The sequence below is a fragment of the Fistularia commersonii genome, chromosome 21 (genome assembly GCF_037954325.1).
Source record: "Fistularia commersonii isolate RoL2024-O1a breed Wild chromosome 21, RoL_Fcom_v1.0, whole genome shotgun sequence".
Lineage (NCBI taxonomy): Eukaryota > Metazoa > Chordata > Actinopteri > Syngnathiformes > Fistulariidae > Fistularia > Fistularia commersonii.
The window spans coordinates 1212134-1232065 of record NC_141304.1 but is presented as its reverse complement, the minus strand read 5'-3'; the positions used below and the strand labels follow the sequence as shown (position 1 = coordinate 1232065).

The 19932-nt window shown below is 55.8% G+C and overlaps 3 protein-coding genes across 5 annotated transcripts; 1 reads left to right on the top strand and 2 right to left on the bottom strand.

The window, feature by feature from the left end:
- Positions 1 to 1606: 1606 nt before the first annotated feature.
- bap1 (BRCA1 associated deubiquitinase 1) lies at positions 1607 to 9179 on the bottom strand. Of its 2 annotated transcripts, none has more exons than XM_086168635.1 (17): positions 8908 to 9179; positions 7722 to 7751; positions 7599 to 7653; positions 7394 to 7526; positions 7200 to 7319; positions 6184 to 6245; positions 5957 to 6099; positions 5807 to 5885; positions 5606 to 5729; positions 5388 to 5523; positions 5160 to 5320; positions 4947 to 5080; positions 4416 to 4879; positions 4128 to 4339; positions 2462 to 2554; positions 2302 to 2374; positions 1607 to 2225 (listed from the first exon to the last, which is right to left on the bottom strand). In XM_086168635.1, exons 1-17 carry the CDS (start codon positions 8954 to 8956, stop codon positions 2092 to 2094), a joined length of 2202 nt encoding a protein of 733 aa, XP_086024761.1. In that variant the 5' UTR covers positions 8957 to 9179; the 3' UTR covers positions 1607 to 2091. The 2 variants fall into 2 exon arrangements, with proteins under 2 accessions (XP_086024761.1, XP_086024762.1); XM_086168636.1 differs by having other exon boundaries at positions 4416 to 4873.
- Positions 9180 to 9596: 417 nt separating this feature from the next.
- Positions 9597 to 17702, top strand: rad54l2 (RAD54 like 2). Of its 2 annotated transcripts, XM_086168632.1 has the most exons (21): positions 9597 to 9737; positions 10628 to 10846; positions 10941 to 11232; positions 11325 to 11452; positions 11522 to 11656; positions 11741 to 11979; positions 12051 to 12233; positions 12326 to 12459; positions 12539 to 12735; positions 12823 to 13165; positions 13236 to 13413; positions 13497 to 13727; positions 13802 to 14030; positions 14110 to 14209; positions 14285 to 14490; positions 14567 to 14742; positions 14823 to 15019; positions 15106 to 15290; positions 15362 to 15451; positions 15525 to 15617; positions 15696 to 17702. In XM_086168632.1, exons 2-21 carry the CDS (start codon positions 10681 to 10683, stop codon positions 16694 to 16696), a joined length of 4503 nt encoding a protein of 1500 aa, XP_086024758.1. In that variant the 5' UTR covers positions 9597 to 9737; positions 10628 to 10680; the 3' UTR covers positions 16697 to 17702. The 2 variants fall into 2 exon arrangements, with proteins under 2 accessions (XP_086024758.1, XP_086024757.1); XM_086168631.1 differs by having other exon boundaries at positions 11325 to 11656; positions 15696 to 17003.
- Positions 16875 to 18708, bottom strand: cyb561d2 (cytochrome b561 family, member D2). The gene is made up of 3 exons (XM_086168634.1): positions 18467 to 18708; positions 18340 to 18377; positions 16875 to 18269 (listed from the first exon to the last, which is right to left on the bottom strand). Exons 1-3 carry the CDS (start codon positions 18597 to 18599, stop codon positions 17772 to 17774), a joined length of 669 nt encoding a protein of 222 aa, XP_086024760.1. The 5' UTR covers positions 18600 to 18708; the 3' UTR covers positions 16875 to 17771.
- Positions 18709 to 19932: the final 1224 nt, after the last annotated feature.

Genomic DNA, 19932 nt, shown 5'->3' with positions numbered 1-19932 from the left:
AAAACAGGAAATGTATATATATTCCCTTTTTTTCTCATTTATTTAGGAAATATATTTTAGGAAAAAATAGGAAATATACACATATTTTTTCCTGTTTTCCTCATTTTTTATTTTGTTATTAAATATAGATACATTTCCTGTTCTCCTCATTTTTTAATTTTTAGTATATATATATCCCCTTAGTTTATTTTCTGTTCATATATTGTATAGTTATTTTATTGTCTATTTGTACAGTTTTACATTTGTATTGTCTTCCCAGGACTACAGATGGAAATTAGCTATGAGCTACAATCTGGTACAAACATCTCTGCCTCTGTGCTTAATGTATTTGTACAATGTCCTAATAAACCAATAAATGAAATGAAATGAAATATATGTATATTTTTTTAATCAATAGCTACTTTTAAAAAGATATTTATGTTTACATTTTATTTGCGTTTCTTAAAAAAGTAACATTGATATCACCGTCGCTGATAGTATGCATATATATCCAAAAATATTAGTTTGTATTTTATTCACGTTTGTTAAAAAAGGAGCATTAATATCACCATCACTGATAGTATGTATATACATTTATATGTGTATATATATATATATACATTTTCAATAGTTACTTTAAAAAAATATTTGTTTGCGTTTTATTTGCACTTGTTAAAAAAAGGAACATTAATATAGCTGTCACTGATAGTATGTATACTTATATATGTGTATATATATATATATATATATACATATATTTTATTGATAGTTACTTTAAAAAAATATTTGTTTGCAATTTATTAAATTCTGTTTCGTGTTTTTATAGTTTTATTTTATTTAATTATTTTTTGCTTATACATATCAATTAGTTACTGAAAAAAATGTTATTTATATTTGCGTTTGGTAAAAAAGGAACGTTAATACCTTCGTTGCTGAGAATATATAACATAAAAAAAAAAATAATAATAATAATAAAAAATAAAAAGAGAAAAAGATGTGACAGCTCCTCTGCAAATTTAATATCAATTAAAAAATGATTTATATTTGTATATACTGCTCAAAAAAAAGAAAGGCAACACATGGAGTTACATTGTGTTGCAGTGTATCCACATTTTTCAAAAAGCGAGATTAAGAACTACAAATGATCCCTAAACATCCAGGAAGAGAAAAGTTGAGGCAAACACATTTTTGTGTATTTTGCGTTGCGAGGCAGCGTCGGTTGTCGAAGAGCACGATCTACGTCCAAAGGCGGAGCTAAGTATGCTAAAGCTAGCCTTACGGAAAAACAACAAATGGTCCGAGAATTAAAAAGTAAACTACGACGGCAGCAGAATGCGTTCAGTGTAAACTAGTTTTCTAGCAGAGCAACTAGTTAACACTTTTTTTTTTTTTTTTACATATTTGCAAATACATGTGTAACATTTTGGATTTGAATGACTTATTCATGTTATTTACATTACATTTAGTTACATTTATACTGTGTTGAAATGACATGTCTGGACAATGTGGGGTCTCCACTGAACCTCCAGGGACACTCCACACACACACTCCTGTGGGACCTTCTCGCTGTGAGGTGGATCTCACACACACACACACACACACACACACACACCAGTCAGCGCAGATGAAGCTTTGAATTGACTTTATTGGAGTAAGAGGTTGCGAGCACGTGCAGAGGTCAAGCCTCGCCAGGTAACAGATACATATGTACAAAACACACACACACACACACACACACACACACACACACACACACTCACAGAAATATGTCTCAATACATTCCAGATGACACCCGCAAGAGGCGTCACGGAAAGTCAAGGAATGTAAATATAAAACCTTCGCTAATTAGCGCGTTTCGCCAGGAATGATGCGTCCGAGGAAGAACGCCGTCGCTAAATGGCACCGTAAATAAAAACGTTAAAAAGAAACACAAAAAAAAAAAAAAGAAAAGAAAAGCAGCGAGCGACACGGCTAACTAACACACTGGCTTTTTTTTTTTTTTTTTTTTTGTTCGAGATGCATCCACGCATTCGGACCGGGAGACCAAGCGGAACACCTCCACCTTCTTGTATTTACATAAGAAGATAAGCTCCGCCCCCTCCAGCGCCCACCTCACTGGCGCTTGGCCTTGTAGGGCCGCGAGCGTTTCCGACGGTCCGGCTTCCTCTGTTTGTGCAGCCGTCCGATGCTGACTCCCTGCCGGCGTCGCACCGAGATGTTCTGCTCCACCAGGCTGGCCAGCATGCCTGCACAGAAGACTCGGGGTCAGAGAAGGTCCGGGACCTTCTTCTGGCACTGATCCCTGGAGGACCTGATGCTCACCTTCCTGGGCCAGCATGGATATGAAGGTGCAGATGAACTCGTCGTAGTTGTGGGTCCTCCTCTGGTCGTCGATCTGGGGGAGAACCGGAAGGGGAGATGGTGTCAGGAGGCGGCGGAGACGTGGAGAGCGGAGGTGAGGGTGGGGAAGGAGGGAACCAACCTTGTACTTCTTCCTCTTCTCCACCTCCTCCTTCAGGTACACCTCGTAGTTGGCGATGTCGGCCTCCACGCATTTGAGCAGCGCCAGCAGCTCCTGCAAGGAGAACCGCGTTCTGGTTCTTAGACCTGAACCGACCTCCTCTGAACCTCCACCGCCGAACCCCTCCTCGCTCACTCTCCAGACCTGAAGAAGCCTCTCGGATGAGGGAATGTCCGGCAGTCGAGACGGTGAAGATCTCAACAAGAACTCCTTTAAACCTTCACCCTGGAGTCCTTACAACCTTCCCCGAACCTTCAAAGTGGACCCTCTGATCTGAACCTCCATCTAGGAGTCACTCCAAGCTCTCCTGAACCTTCACCGAGGAGGTACTGCTCTGAATGTTCAGAGGAGTGACTCCCACACCTTCACCGTGGTGTTACTCCTCTGGACCCTCATCTCGAAGTCATTCCTACCTCTCCTGAACCTTCACCATAGAGTTACTCCTGTGGACCTCCATCTAGGTGTCACTCCAAGCTCTGCTGAACCTTCACCAAAGAGTCACTCATCTGGACCTCCATCTACGTGTCACTCCAAGCTCTCCTGAACCTTCACATTGGAGTTACTGCTTTGAATGTTCATCCAGGAGTGACTCCTGAACCTTCACCGTGGAGTCACTCCTCTGGACCTTCATCTCGAAGTCAGTTATCCGAACATACAGCCCAGGGTCACTTCTGCCTCTTCTGAACCTTCAACCTGGAGTCACTGATCTGAACCTCCATCCAGGAGTCACTCTAACCTCTCCTGAACCTTCACCACAGAGTCACTACTCTGGACCTTCATCTCGAAGTCACTAACCTCTCCTGAACCTTCACCATAGAGTCACTCCTCTGGACCTCCATCTAGGTGTCACTCCAAGCTCTCCTGAACCTTCACATTGGAGTTACTGCTCTGAATGTTCATCCAGGACTGACTCCTACACCTTCACCGTGGAGTTACCCCTCTGGACCTTCATCTGGAAGTCACTCCTACCTCTCCTGAACCTTCACCAAGGAGTTACTCCTCTGGACCTTCATCTGGAAGTCACTCCTACCTCTCCTGAACCTTCACCAAGGAGTTACTCCTCTGGACCTCCATCTAGGTGTCACTCCAAGATCTCCTGAACCTTCACATTGGAGTTACTGCTCTTAATGTTCATCCAGGAGTAACTCCTAAGCGTTCACCATGGAGTCACTCCACCATCTCGAAGTCACTCTAACCTCTCTTGAACCTTCACCGTGGAGTCACTCCTCTGGACCTTCACCCAGAAGTCAATTATCTGAACATACAGCCCAGGGTCACTTCTGCCTCTCCTGAACCTTCACCATGGAGTCACTCCTCTGGACCTCCATCCAGGAGTCTCTCTAACCTCTCCTGATCCTTCACCATGGAGTCACTCTTCTGAACCTCCATCTAGGTGTCACTCCAAGATCTCCTGAACCTTCACATTGGAGTTACTGCTCTGAATGTTCATCCAGGAGTAACTCCTAAGCGTTCACCGTGGAGTCACTCCTCTGGACCTCCATCTAGGTGTCACTCTTACCTCTCCTGAACCTTCACCATGGAGTCACTCCTCTGGACCTCCATCCAGGAGTCTCTCTAACCTCTCCTGATCCTCCAGCCAGGCGTCCCTGCCGCCTCCTGGACGTACCTTGGGCGAGTACTTGTCTCCGGGCGGTTTGCTGTCGGCCGACGTCTCCATGGCCTGGATCTTCTCCTTGCCGGCTCCGGCCTGTCCTCCATCCCCGCCCTCCTCCTCCTTCACCTCCACCGACGGTCCCTCCTCGCCGTCGTCCGTCCCCTCCTTCTCCTGCTTGGTCTTCTCGGTCTCGGGGAGCCGCTTGGCGCCGTCGGCCGCCGGATCTAAAGAAGCGGCGGCGTCAATCCGGCGCGAGGGGACGTCGGGGGGGTAAAAACAGGAAGGCGGACGCTTCCTCACCGGACGGGGGGACGGCGAAGATCACGCCGTCCTCCTGCAGGTGCAGCAGGGCGGCGCTGACGGAAGGTCCGAGCTCCCGCACGGCGCGGTTGTGCCTGGAGTCCAGGCGCAACATCTCGTCTTCTCCGAAGAGCACGCGGGAGAGGTGGGACGCCACCGGGCTGGACGGGCGCGTGGCGGCCTGGGAGCGCGCCGGCGAGCGCAGCGGCGAGTTGAAGGCGCTGCCGATCTCCGAGGCGGTGTCGGTGCTCTCGTTGCTCGGCGTGGGCGACGGCTGCGACGCCGACGTGATGCAGATGCCGCCCGTGCGCCCTTCCGTGCGCACCGACAGCGGCGTGTTCAGCGCGTCCTTCCTCTGCGCCTCCTTCTTCAGCTTCTCCGCCAGAACGCTGAGGGCGATCTGGCTCTCCATCCCCGTCGACGCCCGTCCGGGTCGGGACCGCAAGCCGGTTTTACGCCTGAACCTTCCGGAAACGGCGGACGTCAGGGAGAGAAGGCGGCGTGCGTTTTTATCCGGGCGAACGCGCCGACCTGTTGGACGCGCCGGACGAAGCCGTCGCTTCTTCGTCTTCGTCCTCGTAGTCGTCCTCGTCGTCCGAGTACGGAGGCTGAGGAGGGCCGGGGATCCGGGCGCGACCCACGCCTGCGGCGAGGTCCTCCTCCTCCTGTCCGTCAACACGCCAGCGGTGAAGCGCCGCCGTCACACACACACACACACACACACACGTATTAACACACACACACCTGCATTGGAGACTTGGCGTAGTTGTGGTTGTCCAGGAAGGCGGGGAGACGTTGGACGACGGGGTTCCCCGCCGGCTGAGGGCCTCCCGGCGCCGCCGGCTTGCCCGTGACCTTGGGGTTCCCCGGGGGACTCGGGGCGTCCTTGGCCTCCTCCACCGGGTCTACAGAGCATTTGAAGGCATCACACGGGGGTTCTGGAGAAGAAGGAGGGAAGGCGAGGGGGAGAACCTGAGGACGTCTGTTCGGGCCCGGCGTCCACGTCCGGCTCCTTCTTGACGGCGGCGGCGGCGGCTCCTTCGTCGGGCGATGACGTCTCCACGGGCTTCTTGTCGTGGACCAGCTCGGGCTGCGTCAGGCGGATCATCTGCTCGCACACCAGAGGAGGTCCACTCGGAGGTTCTCTCACGTCCGGAACCTTCCGGCGCGGGCTCCTAATCACAACCCACCTTCTGGAGGCCCTCCAGGACCGTCTGCCGGTTCCTCTTCAGGATCTCCAGCTTGTACTCGTACTTCATCCTGCGGTCGGGCACCACCGCCATCAGGTTGAAGCGGATGTCGTGGTAAGGTTCTCTGCGAGGGTCGGACGGAGGCGTCAGGCGAGATCCGACCTCGGAGACGGAGGTTCCCGCTCCCGCCGCCGGACTCACCCGGCCGTGGCCAGTCCGATCCTCTCCATGATGACCCGGCGGGCCTTATCGGTCCACTCCTCCTCCTCCCCCCAGGGCCCTGAAGGCACCGCAAGATGTTTATCTCCACCGCGGATCCGACGCTACGCCGTTCACCTTCCTCCGGCTCACCGTGGTCGATGGGGAACGCCTTCAGCCCGTCCAGCTCGAAGAGGCGCTCCTTGATGGGCACGTAGCTCACGAAGTGGAAGGCCTCCATGGTTCGCACCGCGCTGATCCCGTTCTGCTTCTCCGGCAGGTGCCTCGGCTCCGGCCTCCGGGGGAACACCAGAGAGGGAGATGTTTCAGAAGGTGGAGGACGTGTCGGAGCTTTCGGAGGTCCGCCGACCGGCGCCTACCTGGCGTGGCTGTTGTGCGCCCTGGCGAGCTCCGGGGCGTTTCCGATGGCGTAGCCTTTACTCTGCGGGAGGAAAACGGCGGTTTCAGTTCCCTTCCGATTTCGGAAATACGGCGAAACCGCGACGAAACCTCAATCCGCCTCCCGACGCCGATTTCAAAGTAAATATCCCCTTTAAAATGATATTGAAATTAGAATCATATCACATCGTAAAATGAAATTAAAAGTGTATTTATTGTGAAGATGGGACGGAGATGCGGAGGAGTTGTTTTTCATTTGTTCCTCTAGCCGTCTTATGCTAATGCTATGCTAAATGTAACTAAGTAACTTCATTTATTTACGGACGTTTATGCCCGTACATTAAATTAAATTTCCCTATTAAAATTATATTTAAATTACGATCATATCACATCATAAAATAAGTTAAAAGTGTATTTACCGTGAAGACGGGGCAAAAATGCGGAGGAGTCGTTTTTCATTCGTTCCTCTAGCCGTCTCATGCTAATGCTATGCTGAATGTAACTAACAAACTCCATTTATTTCCGGACGTTTATGCCCGTACATCAAATTAAATTTCCCCGTTAAAATGATATTTAAATTACGATCATATCACATCATATTGTGTATTTACCGTGAAGATGGGACGGAGATGCGGAGTCGTTTTTCATTTGTTCCTCTAGCCGTCTCATGCTAATGCTATGCTAAATGTAACTAACAAACTCCATTTATTCCCGGACGTTTATGCCCGTACATCCAATTAAATTTCTCCGTTAAAATGAATAAAAACGTTATTAAGACTCCTGGCTTTGTCACGTGTCTTTAAAGAAGAAAAATACTTTATTAATAACAGCTAACGAAAGAATACATAATAAAAGAGCAGCCAAGTGGTCATTTACTGTCTCAAACGTCATGCTACAATGCTACGCTAGTCTAAACTCCATTTACGCCGATCCCGCTCGGATCACGAAGCGAAAAAACCGGTAAGTGGAGGATGCACGGGCGGCGTCGGCTCCTCACCTCCGGACTGAAGCCCTTGGTGAAGGCCTTCATCCTGCTGAGGGTGGTGCCGAGCTCCACGCCGCTGCAGTTGAGGAGAACGCTGAGCAGGGCGTGGGTGGCGCAGGAGTTGGGTATCAGCTGCGCGTTGGATAGAAAAACGTGAACGGCTTTCTTGGAGACCGATCCCGTCTCGACCGGCGCGGAGAACTTACCTGGTGAGCGAAGAACATGTCGTTCACGATCTCCTCGTCGATGACGGAGGTCTCGTCCACCAGGGTGTTGACCTTCCTCCTGGACCGGCGCTCCTCGATCCATTTGAAGAGGAAGATGAAGCCGTAGACGGGGCTGGAGGACGAAGAGAGACGTGATGTTGCCGGGTGGGACCTCGGCGGGAACCCGTTGCGTTCTTCTACCCACCTTTGACATTTGCTCTGGAGGTCATAGATCTCCTCCACCTGGACGCCTTTGACACCTGAGGGACAAACACAAACGTTTTCGCCGCCGCTATCTTCTCCTCGGAGGGAAAAGCGAGCTACTCACCGAAATCCTCCACCAGCAGAGTGAACAGCCCTGAAAGAGGAGACACATCTCGGTCAGGGTTACCATGGAAACCAGCAGCGGAAACATCTCAGAGGGGTTCTGGTGGCAGATGATCCAACTACCTACAGGAGCTCACTTTAAAAACATGATGAATCAAGACATCTCTCACTGAGGAGCCTCCAACATCTCTAACTGCGCTGAGGCACCTCCAGCATCTTTAACTTCCCTGAGGCACCTCCAGCATCTCCAGCTGCACGGAGACACCTTCAACATCTCCTGCGCTGAGGCACCTTCTACTTCACCGAGGGACCTCCAACTTCACAGAGGGACCTCCAACTTCATCAAGACCTCCAACTCCACCTAGGGACCTCCATCTCCACCTAGGGACCTCAAATTTCACCTAGGGACCTCCATCTCCACCTAGGGACCTCCATCTCCACCTAGGGACCTCAAATTTCACCAAGACCTCCAACTCAACCAAGGCACCGCCAACTCCACCTAGGGACCTCCAACTCCTCCGAGGGACCTCCAACTTCACCTAGGGACCTCCAACTCCACCGAGGGACCTCCAACTCCACCTAGGGACCTCCAACTCCACTGAGGGACCCCAAATTTCACCAAGACCTCCAACTCAACCAAGGGACCTCCAACTCCACCTAGGGACCTCCATCTCCACCTCGGGACCTCCAACTTCATCGAGGGACCTCCATCTACACCTAGGGACCTCAAATTTCACCAAGACCTCCAACTCAACCAAGACACCTCCATCTCCACCTCGGGACCTCCAACTTCATCGAGGGACCTCCATCTCCACCTAGGGACCTCAAATTTCACCAAGACCTCCAACTCCACCTCGGGACCTCCAACTTCACCGAGGCACGTCCAGCATCTCCTGCAGCAGACACCTCCAGCTGCACTGAAGCCCCTCCATCATCTCCTGCACTCCACGCCAACCCCCTCCAAACACCCCCTCACGTAGACACTCCATCCGTTTATCTCCACATCTTCAGATCATCTCACCACCTTCATATCCATTGAATTCTGTATTTCTAACGCCCGGAGGGTGCGGGGTTTGGCCGGGAAGGAGCCCTTCCTCTCGGGCCGGGTTTCGCCGGAGACCCCGCTTCCCCTGGTTCCCCCCCGCGGCCCCCGGAGCGGCGGGCGGCCGGGAGGGAGGCCTCCTCACCCGGGTCACTCTCCAGCTCCAGCCAGCCTTTGTTCATCTTGGCGTTCATGCGGAGCCGTCAAGCACCGAGGACGCCTCCGGTTCCATGACGGGAAGGCGGGCGGACGTCTGCGGGATCCATCCACAACGATAGAAGACGCGGTTAGAGATTTAGTTTTTTTGTTTCTTTCAGTTTTAAAGAAAGATAGAAAATAAAAATGACACTCTGGATAAACACAAAAGACAGGGAGTCCGCCGCCTGCTATCTACGTCATCAACATGCGACGGTGGGTCGTACTAAACGGTCCTACCCCCAACTGCGGATGTGCGACAAATAATAACTAATCCGTGACTAGATAAATAAGTAACGTTTGAATGTCTTATTTTATATTCCGGGTTAAATAAAATCCCCGGAACGACATAATAAATTAAAAAATATCTACTCGCACAAACAAGAGCGGAGGCGGAGGGGGTGTACGCATGCGCAGAAGAGGATACGTACCAAACACAGATGGAAATTCGCCCTTTCTTCCCCTTTTCGTTGCAGAATAATCACTCCGAGGGCGGGATTTTTTGTTAAACATGATACTAAAAATGATCGCGAAAACCATTTTAAATTATCCAACTCACCTGCGGTTTTTGCTTTTTGTTGTTTTGTTTTTTTTTAACCCCCGGAACCGAAGTGGGCTGTTCCTCCACGGGGGGAATGTGTTTACGGTGACACTGGAAAATTGGAAATTAGCAACGTTTATCGGTTCATTTGCGTATTTACCCCACGTCTGTTCTGACGAGTGTCGGTCATATGTGACAAAAGTGACGTTTCCCGAACTGAGCTTCCCGTTTCCCGGAAGGTAAACCTTGGAAATTTGTTGATGTTTCGGCTCACCGACGCGTCTTAGCTAGCCGAGGTTGCTAACCACCGTGTTATGTGGGCTAGCAGTAGCTAAGAAAGCCTTGCACACACACTCGACATCAAAATGGTTATTTTGCTCGTATAACGGGGGCAAACATCCCTTTTATTAAAGTAAATCTGCTTTCCCACCAGTCACCGAATCGATGTTAACCGCCGTCTTTCGGTGCCATTGATGAGGCAATAAATGTTGCTAGGTTCTCACGTCACAAATCAAGCTTATTGTCGATTAACGTCGCCCTTAATTAGCTAGCATATTCCCCGGAAAACAAAGGCTGCTTGCAAGCATCCGAGCAGGACACCTGTTTATTGAAGGTAACTGCATCATTTCAGAATAGAGGAGCGTGTAGCTGCTTGCTATTTTGCGAGGTGCCTCCTGCACTCCCGCCGGAGAGCACAAAGCATCGATACCCTCATCCCACCAGGGCCTCCGATAGCTGACAAGTGTCCTGTTAATGCTAACTGGCAGACACACTGCTGTGTGTGTGTGAGTGTGTATGTGTGTGTGCAACAATTCATCCCCCAGGTATTGCATTGGCATCTATTAAGATCCTCAGCACACTTGTTAAATTAAAAGAGGGGTCTAGCATGCATCTGTGCAAGCGATCTCTTCGCAATCTGCACATCTTGAAGTTGCAGAATTGTCGTGTTAATTGTTTTTGGAGACCTTCCACGGTGAAGTAGGCAGTGGTGTGTCGGCGCGGTGTAGTTTTTGGATAAGAGAGATCCGTTTCTGGTGTTGGGCCGCTGCAGCTCCTTGCGTGCAAGAAAAAAAAAAAAAGCACATTTTCTTGACAACTTCCTGTGAATTTATTTACGTTTGTGTCGTAGGACTCCCCGATGAAGGCGTGCAGGTAATTCTTTGGAGAGCCCCGTAAGACACCATGTCTGAAGAGGCCGTTTCAGAAAGCGACCTGGAGCCCAGCCTTAACAGCGAAGAGGAGTTGGAAAACGAGGAGGACGACGACGACAACGAGGAGGAGGAGGACGACGACGACGATGACGTGGAAGAAAATGAGGATGAAGGGGACGATGAGGACGAAGGCGCCGGTGAGCATGTTTGTTCCACCGTCGCCCCGGCTTGATGCAACCACGATACTCGCCGGATGTTTGTGGGATTCACTCGGTTATATCTTTCCGAAAGAACGTCCCGGAAGCGCCCAGAGCTGGACGGGAAAGGCTCAGGACAGCAGGGACTCCACCTCGGCCACCTCGTCCGATCCCCCGTCTCGACCCGCCTCCCGGCCGTCGTCCAGGGCCACGTCGGGTCCTCCTTCCCGCCCCGCCTCTCGCTCCCGGCCCCCGACCAGCCCCGGGGACTCGAGCCGGAGCAAGCCGCCGTCCAGCAAGACCAAGAAACAGAAGGCCTCCAAATTGAACAAGTCCTCCAAGGGTTCCAAGCCCTCCAAGCCCTCACACATGAGGAAAAACATCAGGTACTTTCTTGACGTAGAGTCACACCCGACTCTTGAGTTTTCTTCTGTTTGTAAACACACCTGTGTGTGTATGTGTGTGTGTGTGTTTGCAGGAAGCTGCTGAAGGAGGATCAGCTGGAGGCCGGGACCAAAGCGGCTCAGCAGGAGGAGATGGAGAGGCGGAAACGTCTGGAGCAGCAGAGGAAAGACTTCCCCACGCAGGTCCCGGACTCCCACCTGGGTGAGTCCCTCCTCTCCACCGTCTCCAGGTCCTCCGGACTCGGGGTTCACCTCGCCGTCTCTCCCGCAGTGGACCCCATCCTGGGGGAGGTGTCCCACCTGGTCCCCGCTCTCCTCAGCAAGCAGGACGTGATCTGCCTGGACAGCAGCGGAGACGAGGACGAAAGCCCCGAGCCCAAACTCCAGCCTCTCCCCAGCCGAGACGGTAAGCCGGACCGCCTGGTTCCCTCCCCGGGATCCTCCGCCCCTCCGGATTAGCCTCTTCACGCTCTTCCCCTCCGCGGCGTAGACGTCATCGAGCTCAGCTCCGGGGACGAGGACGCCCTGCAGATCAGCAGCGAGTCCGCCGACGAGGACGGCGGCGGCGGCGGCGGCGGCGGCACGGAGGAGAGCAGCGGCGCTCACATCAACGACGCCCTGAATTTACCCGACGCCCAGGGCCGCGTGCTGGTCAACATCAACCATCCCGCGGAGGAGAAGGACATCTTCCTCGCTCCGCAACTCGCCCGCGCCGTCAAGCCTCACCAGGTCCGGTGCTGTCAAACCCCAACACACACACACACACACACACACTCTCACTCTTTTGCTCATCCTCAAAGATCGGGGGAATCCGGTTCCTCTACGATAACCTGATCGAGTCGCTGGAGCGCTACACCACCAGCAGCGGCTTCGGCTGCATCCTGGCCCACAGCATGGGTCTGGGCAAGACGCTGCAGGTCATCTCCTTCATCGACATCCTGCTGAGGAACACCGAAGCCCACACCGTGCTGGCCATCGTCCCCGTGAGTAGAGCCGGTTCCGCCGCCCGTCGCCTCCGGAAAGGATCGCGCTGACGCCACGGCGCCGCTGTCGTCCCCGCCGCCGCCTCCTCCAGGTGAACACGCTCCAGAACTGGCTGACGGAGTTCAACCTCTGGTTGCCGCCCCAGGAGGCGCTGCCTCCGGACGCCGACCCCGCCGTCCTCCTCGGACGCTCCTTCAAAGTCCACATCCTCAACGACGAGCACAAGTACGTGACGCGCGGCGAGTCCTCGCACCGTTTGAGCAGTTATTCATGCCGCGTGTGTGTGTGTGTGTGTGTTTAACAGAACCACGCTGGCCAGAGCCAAGGTGGTGGAGGACTGGTCCCGGGACGGCGGCGTGCTGCTCATGGGCTACGAGATGTACCGCCTGCTGTCCATGAAGAAGAGCTTCGTCATGGGCAAGAAGAGGAAGTCCAAGAAGCCCGTGGGTCCGATCATCATCGACCTGGACGAGGAGGACAGGCAGCAGGAGCTGATGAAAGGCGAGCGAAAGGCGCCGGAAGGTTCCGACCCGTCCCGCGCTCGCGCCGCGTTCACGCCCCGCCTCCTCCCTCCCCCCCCCCCCATAGGTATCGAGAAGGCCATCACGCGTCCCGGTCCGGACGTGGTGATCTGCGACGAGGGCCACCGCATCAAGAACTACCACGCCAGCACGTCGCAGGCCCTGAAGAACATCCGCTCCCGGCGCCGGGTGGTCCTGACGGGCTACCCGCTCCAGAACAACCTGATCGAGTACTGGTGCATGGTGGACTTCGTGCGGCCCGACTTCCTCGGCACGCGGCAGGAGTTCAGCAACATGTTCGAGCGGCCCATCCTCAACGGGCAGTGCATGGACAGCACGCCGCAGGACGTGCGCCTCATGCGCTACCGCAGCCACGTCCTGCACAGCCTTCTGGAAGGCTTCGTCCAGAGGTGAGTGCGTCACGTCGGCGGCGCCGGCGAGCGGCTCGCCGGCGCCACCGACGCTCCCCCCGCCTTTCAGACGCGGCCACGACGTCCTGCAGGACCAGCTGCCCACCAAGAAGGAGCACGTGATCCTGGTCCGCCTGTCCCCCGTGCAGCGGGCGCTCTACACCGAGTTCATGAAGCGCTTCCGGGAGGCCGGGAACAACGGCTGGCTGGGCCTCAACCCGCTCAAGGCCTTCTGCGTCTGCTGCAAGGTGACCCCGGGAGGCCCGTCGGACGCGACGCCTCGCCGTCCCGCCGCCCCCCCTTCAAACCCCCCCGCCTCCTTTGTGTCCAGATCTGGAATCACCCGGACGTGCTCTACGAAGCCCTCCAGAAGGAGAACCAGGCCAACGAGCAGGACCTGGACCTGGACGACTTGACGTCGGCCGGGAACCCGCGCTGCCCGGCGCCCGGCGCCGGCCTCAAGGCCAAGATGGCCGACTCCGGCAACAGCAAAGTCAACATCCCGCTGCCGCCGCTCAACCCCTCGCAGGACCGGTCCAATCAGGTCATCACGTACGAATGGGTACGACAGCGCCGGCCGTGCGAGCGTCATGGCGACGTGGCGGCCCTCTGAAGTGTCTCCTCCCCCCGTCTCAGGCCAAGGACATCATGTCCAGCTACCGCACCGGCGTCCTGGAGAACTCGGCCAAGATGGTGCTCCTCTTCCATTTGATCGACGGGAGCGTCCGGAGGGGGGATAAGATTTTGGTCTTCAGCCAAAGCCTGTCCACGCTGACGCTCATCGAGGACTTCCTGTCGAAGAGGCCGGTGCCGACCTCGCCGGACGGCCAGAGCCAGGGCTGGATCCGCAACCTCAACTACTACCGTGGGTCGCCGCTTCCGTTCCCGAAACCCCGTTTGAGCGCCGCCACGGGCGCGCTAACATCCCGCCTGTGCGTCCGCAGGGCTGGACGGGAGCACGTCGGCGTCGGAGCGGGAGCGCCTCATCAACCAGTTCAACGACCGGGAGAACAGCGCCGCCTGCGTGTTCCTGCTCTCCACCAGGTGTTAGCGTCGCCGCTACCGCCGCTACCGCTACCGCCGCGCTAATGCTAACCGACCTCCCCCCGCCCCCTCCAGGGCCGGCTGCCTGGGCGTCAACTTGATCGGCGCCAACCGCGTGGTGGTGTTCGACGCCTCGTGGAACCCGTGCCACGACGCCCAGGCGGTGTGTCGCGTTTACCGCTACGGCCAGAGGAAGCCCTGCTACATCTACCGCCTCGTCTGCGACTTCACCCTGGAGAAGAAGATCTACGACCGGCAGGTGTCCAAGCAGGGCATGTCGGGTAGGAGACCTCCGGACCTCGCCGACGGACGCGTCCGTCGGCGCGGGAAATGTAACGTGCGTGTGGTTCCGCTCAGACCGCGTGGTCGACGACCTCAACCCGGCGCTGAACTTCACCCGCAAGGAGGTGGAGTCCCTGCTGCACTTCGTGGAGGAGGAGCCGCAGGCCAGCAAGATCAGCATGGAGTCCCTGGAGGACTTTGAGACGGTCATCTACCAGGCCTGCCAGCTTTACCCGCACCTCATCACCAAGGTAACCGCCGCCCCCGTCGGGGTCCCCGTCCTCCGCCGGCGCCGGTTCCTCCGCCGTACCGCTTCTTCTCCGCTCGGCAGCAACCTTTCAACCACGAGTCCCTCCTGGTGGACCGGAAGGAGTCCAAGCTGACCAAAGCGGAGAAGAGGGCGGCCAAGAAGAGCTACGAGGACGAGAAGCGAGCCTCGGTGCCGTACTCCCGCCCCTCCTACGCCACCTACTACCCCGCCGGCGACCAGGCGCTGAAGAACATCCCCTCCTTCAACCAGCGGGGCTGGTGGGTCCGCCTCCTCCTCGCGTCACGCTAGCTCTTAGCCGCTAACGCCGCGTTTTCGCATCATCGAACCTCCCGTTGCCTTCCAGGCGGCCCGTGGCCCGGCCCGACGAAAAGCCCGTGGCGAGCGTCCGGCCCATCCAGTCCACGCCGATCCCCATGATGCCCCGGCAGGTGGCCATGGGCGTGGCGGGCTCCAGCTCGGCGGGGAGCCTGCCCGTCAACTTCCGGCAGAAAGCCGGCGTGTACGTGCAGAGGATCGTCACCACCACGGGTAAAGGGCCGCTCGCCGTCGCGGGTCGAAACCGCGGGAAGAGAAGCGCTCAGCGTCCGTCTTCCCCGCAGATATCGTGATCCCCGGAGCCAACAGCGTGACCGACGACCCGGCTCGCATCGGCGCCGGCGAGAGCATCCACGTCATCCGCGGCTCCAAAGGTACGAGCGCGACCGACGCCGATTCGGCGTTTTTCGTTTCTGTTTGTGACGTAGCTCTGCCGCGTCGCCGCAGGGACCTACATCAGAACCAACGACGGCAGGATCTTCGCCATCCGGTCCGGGAAAATCAGCCGTCCGCCGGTCGGAGGCCCGCCGGCTCCCGGAGGTACGCCGCCGTTCCTCGCGCTCGCCGCCACGCGCCAGCTCCGGCGTTTACTCACCGGATCGCCTCTCCGCCCCGCAGACGGCCCGGGCGGCCACCCCGTCACCAACGGCTGCGCTTCCCCCGCCGAGCGCCGGCCGCACTCCCCGAACGGCGACCCCCGACCCTCCTCGCCGCTCAGCTCCGAGATCCTCCGGGAGCTGAGCCGCTACGCCGACGGCCTCGGCGGAGGCGCCGTCTCGGACGCGCTCTCCCCCCCGGACGCTTCCGAGGTGCCGCCGCCGCCGCCGCCCGACGAAGGCGCCTCCCACGCCGACCGGATGACCGACTTCACCCGGCGGCCGAGCGAGGAGCCGCTGGAGGCGCGAGGCAGCAAGCGGAAGGGCGCCGACGCGCGGGGCGGGAACCCGCCGGGGGGGAAGCGAGCTACGGCGGCGCCGCGGCTCCCCGGGCTGTCCTTGGGCTCCGGGGGGCTCGGCTTCCCCCCGGCGGGCCTGAACTCCTCCTCCTCCTCCTCCTCTTCCTCCTCCCTGCTGGGGAACCTCGGCCACATGAGCCTCCCCCTGCTGGGCGCCGGCGGCCCCTCCTTCCTTCAGACTCCCGAGCAAACGCTGGCCGACCTCCAGACTTTGTTCCCCTCCGCCGCCTCGGACCTCCTCAGACCCGCGGCGACGGGAAACGGACACCTCCAGACGCCCTCCTCCTCCTCGGCGCTGTCCGGCGTCCTGTCCTCGGCGTCCGCCGCCCCCTCCGCCGCCGCCGCCGCTTCCTCCTCCGGCTCGCTGCCGCCGTACCTGCTGAGCCCCAACATGGCCGGCCTGCTGTCGTCCGGCTTCCCCCTCAACTACAGCCAGCCGCTGCTGTCCGACCTGAGGGTGTTCCCCTCCGGCCCGTTGTCCGGGTCCGGGGGCTACGCCGGGCCCCGCGCCGGCGCCGCCGCCGCGTCCAACTTCCTGTCGGCCTTCAACAACCCGACGTCCAGCCTGCTGGGGGCGGCGCTCGCCCGGCCCGATGGCCACCCGGGCGCCGAGAACGGCGGCAGCAGCTCCGACGACGACGTCATCGAGGTGACGGGGCACTGAGGACCAACCCCGAGTCTCTCACACACACACACACACACACACACACACACAATTCAGTGACATCTCACACGTACAAGAACATGAATCTTTTTTTTGTTTTTGAGAATCATCATGCTGAACATCCCACAGTTTCAGCGGCGTGGAGGAGCCACAACAAGGGGACCAGCTCAACAGCTCAATTTATTTCTTTTTTTTTTTTTATTTTTGTTTGTTTTTCTGTTTTTTTTTTTTTGTTTTTTAAGGCTTTTAAAGCACAGACTCTCCCCTCGGCGGGGGGGGGGTTTTGTTCCGAGGTTGGATCCTCTGTAAATAACCGTCGTCGTCCCGTGCAAAGTGTGTTAGATGTCGGCGGTAGCGAGAGGCTCCGTTCCGGTGACCGTCACCATCCAACACCGTCCGCCTCCGTCGCAGATGAATGTATATTCGGGTCGGGCCTCGGTTTCCCCCTCCTCTTTTTTTAATTTTTAGCCTTAAATAGCAGGCGGGGTGGGAAAAAAAACAAAAAAAAAAAGGGGGACCTCTCGACGATCCAGCACGTCTGGATGAACCCCCTCCTGCTAACAGGCCCGGGACTCTTCTCGCCCCTCTAAGAAACACTGGAAGAACCTCCTCAGGACCGACCCGCGAGGAGAAGGACTCTGGATCTTCTCCAGGAGGAAGTCTGGGAGTCACCAGGAGGAGAGGGAGGGGAAAAAAACCATCTCCCGTTTAACCGGCGCCGAAAACCGACCGGAAACACCACAGCCGCCACTTCTGTGCTTTAACCTTTTTATTGGAATATTTAAAGTCTTTTTTTTTTTTTTTTTTTTTATTACAAGTGGCCCTCATTTCAGTGTACGGCGTCTGAAATGTATTTATTTAATTTTTTTTTTTTTTTTTTTTTTTTTTTTTAACCTTTTCAGTTGGCGGCGGATCCGGGTCGACGTTTTTGTACGCGCAGCCGAGGCGGGAGCGGAACACGACCGTGTTGTCAATGTTATTTTAACAATAAAACACTTCTACCGCAGCGTGAGACGCCCGCGGCGCCCGCTTGGTATCTCCCGAGTCGGGCCGAACCACCCCGTCGGTTGCCGTTTCAAGGCCGTTTCTTCGCCGCGTAGGCCGCCGCGACCTGGTTGGCGACGACCGACGCCGCCAGGGTCGGGCAGAGCGCCGCCAGATACCAGGCGGCGCCGTCGACCCGCGCCGCGAACCAGGCCGAGCCGAGGCCCAGCAGCAGGCTGGCGCCGCCCAGGAGGTGGACGGCCAGGCCGGACGCCGCGTGGTAGCGCTTCAGCCGGGCCAGCGACCACCCCTTGGCCAGGGAGGTGTAAACCAGGGGGAGCGCCGCCAGCGACTGCAGGAGCGCGGCGCCCGTCGTTAGCAGCCCCAGAACGCCGTGCCACGAGGTGAAGTGGGCTTTACCCTGCAGGTGCTTGTTGTAGGAGATGGCGGCGAGGCCTAGCGCGGCGGCGCCGGCAGCGAGGCTCTGCAGCGCCCAGTGGATCCGGCCTTTGGTTCTGTGCGGGAGCTGCCGGACCGGCGACCCGTGCGGGGAGAACACCAGGATGGCCTCCGTCATCAGGAAGGAGAACTGGCGGGAAGGGGAGCTTCAGCGACGGCGTGCGGGAGGAACTACTTTTTGTTTTGTTTTTGCAACTTACCGAGAGCGTCATGAGGAAAGGGTGCCATGAAAACACACCTGCAACCAGAGGACACGGGAGGTCAGGGGTCACCGAGGGGTCAGGGGTCACGGAGGGGTCAGGGGTCAAAGGGAGGTCAGGGACTCACTCGTGCCAGGGCGGGAAAGGACGGTGATGAGCGTCGTCAGGGCGACGCACAGGAAGTGGGTCAGGACGGCGGGGGCGGCCCGGGTGTACCGGCGCACCCGGGTTTCCGGTTCCGTCTCCGGGCTTTGGGTCATCTCCGGCGTGCGCGGCTCACCGGCGGAGACGCACGCCGGGCGAGACCGGGGATCGATCGCATCACCGGCTTCCGGTCCGGCCCCCGTTATGTATCTTCAAGCGGTCAGGAAGGAGGGGAGCTACTTCCGGTTCGTACCCTTCAAAATAAAAATACCTTTCGTTTTAGATTACAATCCGTATCACGTGATTGACCACATTTGCGGTTTCAGTTAAATCAAGAATCTCAGAATCGTAAGCAAAGCAAAAAAAAAAAAAAAAAAAAACTCAAAAAGTTGCGTGTTTTCTCCAGCTGTAAAGGAACTGCATGCTTTTATTGTGAAAGTAACACACCCGGAAGTGTGATACTTCTGACGCGTGTTTCGGTAACTTGACGGACCTTGCTGACGTGGACGCCTCAGAAGTTTTTCTTCCTGAACAGGACTTCACTGCAACATTATTTGTTTGTTTGTTTGTTTGTTTTGTTTGTAAACATGGTGTTACTTTCGCCGGAAAAATGACTGCTCTTCGGTGCGAACGTTCTAGTTATTTTCATATCAGCAAGATCTGCAGATCTACAAAAACAAGGCATACTATAACATAGAGAAACATTTAAACATTCACTCATTCACATGTTAAATAAAGATATTTACCCTCTCATGCACACGTATGACCAATGAAGGGTCTCCTGTGAACCTCCTGCATGTGGGAGGAACCCGGAGAACCCTGAGGAACCCCACTTTTCGGTCTCAAACCGGAAGTTGAAAATTTGTAGTCCAACCACCGACTTCATTTGGGAGTAAAGACTCATAAAATGGCCTCCGTGATTTCACGAGATTCCGCGAGGATTTGAACGTGACTTGACGGCAACATCAGATACAGCAGGAGGAGAACCTTGGGAGGGGGCGCGCACACACACACACACACACACACACACACACACACACACACACTAGTTATAACATTTCAGCACACTCATGGTATCACTCAGTCCGGGTTAAGGTCCAGCCTAGGGTCCAGGTCTGATCTGGTCTGGTTCCGGGCAGGGTCCAGTTCCAGGCGCAGTTTGTTTACTAGTCAGATCTGCTTGAAGCTCCGGTCCACCTGGTCTGGTTCTCAGTGCGGTCCAGTTTGGTTCCAGGTCCAATCCGTTACCAGGTCCGGTACAGTTCCGGGTCCAGGTCCAGCCCAGTCTAGTCTGGTTCCGATTCCGGTCTGGTCGAGTCCAAGTCTGGGTTGTTAAGAGGTCAGGTCAGGTCTAGTTACGGGTCTGGCCCAGATGTGGGTCCGGTCTAGTCCCGGACCAGGTCTGATCCAGTTCAGGTTCAGTTCCTGGTCCTGGTCCTGGTCCTGGTC